Consider the following 6,000-nt stretch of genomic DNA (forward strand, 5'->3'; position numbering starts at 1 on the left):
GTGGCTATGAGACAACCTTGGAGGGGAGGCTGAGTGTACATATACACCACACACACACACACACACACACACACACACACCAAATAAAGCCCCAAATTTCCATGCTTGGAAGATAAGTACAGCAGGACCAAGTACCCCAGCAGCATTCCATGGAACAGCACGACACTGGGGACTCTTGGTGGCTGCTAAGGCTTTTAGGTAACAAAATATTTCATGTACACACAACCCATGCCCATGTGTGCACATCTGCTGACTAAACACATGCCCGATGCACACATTACATGCATCCACGGAAGCTGCAGGAGCCACCACATCTCACCTTTATGACCATTTCAAAGGTGAAGACTCCTGTAAAGATGTAATCCATGTACTTTAAAGCCTAGAACCAAAAGTGGCATTACTTTAGGCAGGTCTGAATCATTGGCTCCTAGTTTCTCCCCAGATCTTTGGCAACCCTCTGTGAAGGACCCTTTGGTGATTCTTTGGTGGTTGCCCTGCTAACTCTAGCACATTTACAAAACAAGAGCTAAAGGAGATAGGCTTTTCCAGACCTTTGGTTCTCATAACCCAGAGGGAATAAGGATGTCTGATCAGGGAAGAAGACACCAGCACCATCCCATCCACGTTGAACCCTGGGAATATGTCCACTGGCACCTCTGTAGCCTAGCAGTGGCCCAGTTGTTACAACACTCACATTGTTCCGAAATGAATCAGTCCGCACAGGATCCTCTGCAGCCAGGGCAATGCTGCTCAAGGCAATGACCACGAGAATTACCATCTCAAAGTACCGCATGGTCACAATGTAATGGCAGAAGCGACGAAGCCTATGAGAACAAAGCTCAGGTCACCATCGGCCAATACCTGAATATGTCAACCTTACCCACAGAAGCGCTCACTGGATATCCCTCTGCCAGCATTGTGGAACTCTGCCCCTTAGTTCTGTGGTAAAGAAATGGTCAGCAACTTGGGGAAAGGGACAGAGTTTCCAGAAAAGGCATGTCAGGTCAGGGATCAGCAAACGACAACTCAAGGCTAGATCTTATGCTGGTGAATAACATCCTGTGGGAGCATGGCTGCCTCCACTCAGTTGTATGCTGTGCCCAAGAGCAGATGACAGCAACCACATAGCCTATCATAGAGCGTGTAAAGCAGAAGGAGTGGGTGTTCCATGAAGGAAGTATTTTAGTACACCAGCCTGGCAGAAAGCAGGCCATTCTTGCCCTAAAGTGTCTGGGCCTGTGAGGAGTGAAAACTGTGTCTGAGAGTCCTGAGCTCCACGTGAACACGCCACCATCTACTGCCTCCCACTTCAGTTGACCAGGCCCTCTGGTTTTCAACATTACTCTGCATCAATGAGAAAGCCAAGTTCCTGGTTACAAGAGGGTCCACTCTAGTGAGCAATCATAACTCAGTAGTGCAGAGATAAATAAGCCAGAGTCTCTCAGTTGCCAAGTCCTAAAGCAGCCGCTTGACCTGGTTGGAGGGATGAACCCATATGGCAGACAAGAAAGAACAGCCACGGACCCAGCAGGTGGAACAGGCATCTCTCTTCCTATCAGCAGTGCCTCAGCAGGCTCCACAGGGTTATCCCAGCCACCCACTGCCCACCTTTTTCTCTGCAACCCTTTGCTTACCCTGCAAAGCTACTCTCCTCTCCCCAGGTTCCAAGCAGTGTGCCGGCCTTTTACCCCTGAGCATGCCCTCTTCTCCTGTAACTCAGTCACCCAGCTTATGGCTACATTTCCACTGTTCACCTGTGCTCCCAGCTCACCTGATATCCCAGATGTCCTACTTCTACATCATCTAGCTGCTAACTGGACCCCCACAGCTCAGCCAGACTCCCAAAAACACTTCTGGTCTCATGGATTACCCTGCCTCTTGTCAGTAAACAGGAGGTCATGTATTCCTGATATCTCCCTTACAGATGGTATTTCTAATTCTAATTTCTAATTCATCATCATATTCTGCATCTGAAAATTTCTCCCAAACATTTCACTTCCAAGTCTCTACTGTAATGGCCAAAGCCATAGCTCATCGAGTCCTCCTTGTCTATCTCTTAGCCAGTCTCCTTTCCTGGTCCTTTACCCCAATGGGAAGCACTGAACTGTGGTCAGACAGAACCTCACCACGCCCAGTCCTCCAAAAGAAAAAGGATGAAAGGGAGTGTCTTTTTCATGTAGCTACTGTCTTTCCAACTAGCTGCCTTCTGCTTCCAGACCATCATAAACACCCTCTCCACTTTATCCTACACACTCAACTGAGACATCCCTCTCCTTGCCTGCTCCAGAACACCGGAATCCCCATCCCCATTTTACATCTCTCTGCTGTGCTTAAGTTATCTGTCTGCTTCACCAACACACCATCACTCCAGAGAAGTCAAGGGCAAGGTATGTCTCTGTTACTGTTCACTCCTAGTAGAGTAAGCTCCCAGGAAACATGTGCTGGATGAAAGAGTAAAGGGTGGAAAAGAAAGAGGAACTCTGTGGCAGGATTTTCCTCTGTTGAATTACATTAAAATATTAGTGCAGCAGGAGGCCTGTGATTGCACAGGGAAAAGGGAGGTGGCACGAAGAGTTACAGGGACAGAGAGTGACTCAGGAGAGAGAGAGGGGAAGTCAAGATGGAGACGGACGAACAGGAAGAAGATCTTGATCCCAAATGGTTTTAAATAGCCACAGGTAGTTATGAATATCATATAAGAATAGAATAATTGGGAAAACTTGTCTGATCTAGGTGGGCAGCTTGTATTATTATCAATTGGCTCTGAAATTATTGTGTGTGCATCTTGTGAATTGAGAATTTATTAATATATAAATCTGCCTTGTTAATTATAAGCTTCTAAAGTTTTGTTTCTACTTGGTTGCTGGGTGTTGTGGCGGCTGACCACGGGGTGTGGACGGTTGTTGTGCGGGGCTGGAGTGGCAGCGAAGGGAACTTGGGAGCTCCAGCCTTGCCAGAGGAGTTGGCAGATAGACAGTAGCTGGATGGAGCTCGGGAACTTGGCAGTTCTTCTTTAATATTTCCCACAACAGGACTCTGTTTAGAGACCTGTGTGGGAATTCTTGGAAAACTGTGGGGGTGCAGCAGGGCAGCCAAGAAGTGATGGCCACTCTGCTTGCAAAGTGCCTGCCTGGCCCTGGTCAGTGGGCTTCTGTAGGGCTTGAACCTCTCTTTCTACCCAGACTCTTCCCCCTCCCCTGCTTCAAGTGTTTTATCCCATCTTCCCTCTGAGACCCTGACCTGACCTTTTCACTAGTTCTAGCAGAGCCAGAAGCCCACATCCCTCCTCCACTTGCTCCTCACTAGTTCTCATCTCTGTCTGGTATCTTATTTATCACTGCATCGTCTTGCCTGTTTGCCATTTCCACAACACCACATGCTGTCCATGAAGATAAGTCTCTCCTGTCTTGGTCATCACTGTACGTTAGTGCATACAGTGTTTGTTGTCTGCATGTGGATACTGCTTGGATGGATGAGATACCAAAGTGATGAGTGGATGATAAGTCATGACCAGTGTGGGAAGGGACACACAATGGCACCGGTGGGAAGGTAAATGCAGGAAGCTATGGGTTTAACAAATGTAAAAACGTTCCTATGTGGAGCCACATAGAGAAAGTTGCTACACAAGCTCTGAAAGTAACTGTCAGGCATCTGATCCAACCCCTACCACCACGACTATTGGCTCTATATCTATACAAGGCACAAAACTTTGTGCTTCTGTGTATTCGCCTATAAAATAAAGTAACAAACGTGTCTCACGTGACTGCTAAGACAAGCATGTTCAATAAATGTATAGCATTGATCTCTACAAGGTATGTAACCCACGTAAGCTAGCTAATATGTGCAGATACTCATGAACAAGGCAGAGCACTAAAGGCACTCACAGGTTAGTGGGGCTGAGACAGAACATGGAGCTGTAGGGAACGATGGGCCTGGGGCCTCTTCTCAGCACATCATCAGCCTCTGCCTCCTTCTTGTCCTCTGCTTGGCCTTCCAGGTCCATGTTACCACCTACAAGGACACAAGGCCTCAAAATTAGGAGATTTAAGCACATAAAGCAATGTCACATGGGTCTCTCCCAGCTCCATGCCATGGACAAATGAGGCAGACTGCCACATGCCCAGCCAAGGAAGGGTGATCGGCTTTGCAGAGCTCATGACCAAGGCAGTGGGAGCAGCACCACTGCCAGACCTAGAGATGGAGGACACTCTGACACAGAAGCCCTAGCGGGCCCTGCTTGCCTCCTACATTGTGATGTGAGAGACATGGAGACCGCTCCTTTGATATGGAAACCAATGTCTCCCAGAACCTAGTGAGCCATTCCCTCTGCCTAGAAGATCTCTGGGCAGCAAGACAGGACAAAGCAAGGGGCTTCCTGGAACCCATAAACCTTAAGCTTCTCCCTGAACCCTATCATCCAAGTCTAGCTTGACTTGGCCTGGGGTTTCCCTTTCGGTGCTCTGGAGAACAGAGGCCTTGCCAGCCACCCACCCCACTTGAAGACCCAATTCTCTGGGCTCCTCCCTGACTCCTACTCATTGCTGCCTCTCCACTGTCCCCTCCTCTGCTCTCTCAGCAACCCCCATCTTTGTGCCCACAAACTCAGCTCCCCAGGTTATAACAGCCAGGAGTCACTTCCTTTTTAGGTAAGCTACATATTTCTCTCAATTCTTTATTTTAAACTATAGGAGTGCATTATTTCAATTCTGATGGATGACAAGGTTACTAAGACCATGGGACATCAGAGAGAATGGTGTGGTTACCACCTCCCACTACCAAATCTTTTTACCACTCTTAAAGAATACATATAACCAGAGAAGATACTAAGGAGCAACAAAAATGGAGACACCCATGGCAAAGCCACTGTGGAGACTTCGGATTCTGCCTGATCCCTAGCACTCATATGAAGAAAGAAACAGCTATAGCAAAGCATCGAGCTTGGCTCCAGAGCCAATCGCCCGCTGGCAAGTACTTCAAAGTAAAAAAAAATTTTTTAAATGAACACTATCAAATTTTCCTGTCGACATCTTTTGGAGAAAATAATTGGTAATATTTATCAACCCCACAACATTCTATTAATTCATAAGACATTATCTCTGGCGGTAGAGAGAGTCTTTTAAGATCTTTAATAGTGAAAAATTATAAAACATACAACCACAGGAAATGCACAAAAATACTCAATCCTCCCAGGAAGGATCCTGAAAACAGGTAGGAATTTACAGGACACAAGAGATACCTGAAATAGTAAGTTAACAGAAGAGAAACATGAGCACCATGCTTCCTGTCCACGAGAGCCCAGTCACAGCAGAGGCACTCAGTGAACAGGGCACAAGAGAGCTGGCTGTGAGCAGATTCCTGGAACAACTATACTTTCACTCTTAACATTTACAAAACATTTCCATGATGAGCAATACTACTTTTATAGAAAAAGTATTATTTTAAAAATGTGCCTTAGCCGGGCAGTGGTGGCACACACCTTTGATCCCAGCACTTGGGAGGCAGATTTCTCAGTTCGAGGCCAGCCTGGTCTACAGAGTGAGTTCCAGGACAGCCAGGGCTATTCAGAGAAACCCTGTCTCAAAAAAACAAAACAAACAAACAAACAAAAAAACTCTGCCTTTTAAAAAACTCCTCCCCAATAAATAATGCAAAGGCAAGAATAAGTACAGTAGGAAAAGAACCAATCTGAGTTGAAGAATTAAATTATTCAAAAAGAAATGAAATAAAGACACCAGACCTCCCCACAACACCCAGAGGAAGCTCCACTCCCAGGTGCTCTGACACACCCAGGATCAGAGGTAAGCAGGAACCAACATCTGTCCCAACACTGGGAGAAACTGGGACCAGCGGGACCAGGCACTTAGGAACTCCGCCAGCCTAGTGACTCCGGTTCCTTCCGGTCTGTCTGGGTTAGTGTTCTGAGCAGACCTTCGGCACAAGCTCTGCAGCCAGTCCCACAACACACAGAGAAAGCCACACTTCCAGGTGATCTAACAAGCC

General features: G+C 47.1%; 1 protein-coding gene across 18 annotated transcripts in view; it reads right to left on the reverse strand.

Moving 5' to 3' along the window:
* Positions 1–6,000, reverse strand: part of Cacna1b (calcium voltage-gated channel subunit alpha1 B) — a 168,944-nt gene that overhangs the window by 51,412 nt on the left and 111,532 nt on the right. For all 18 annotated transcript variants that reach the window (XR_004118471.1, XM_031369260.1, XM_031369259.1 and 15 more), the window contains 3 exons: positions 3,885–4,011; positions 695–824; positions 320–379 (listed from right to left, as the gene is read on the reverse strand). Coding sequence is in view for 17 of the 18 variants with exons in the window: in XM_031369260.1 (XP_031225120.1) it covers positions 320–379; positions 695–824; positions 3,885–4,011 (317 nt within the window). In the remaining variant the exon portion in view is untranslated. The remainder of the gene's footprint in view (positions 1–319; positions 380–694; positions 825–3,884; positions 4,012–6,000) is intronic.

This window comes from Mastomys coucha, unplaced genomic scaffold, assembly GCF_008632895.1.
Source record: "Mastomys coucha isolate ucsf_1 unplaced genomic scaffold, UCSF_Mcou_1 pScaffold15, whole genome shotgun sequence".
Classification (NCBI taxonomy): Eukaryota; Metazoa; Chordata; class Mammalia; order Rodentia; family Muridae; genus Mastomys; species Mastomys coucha.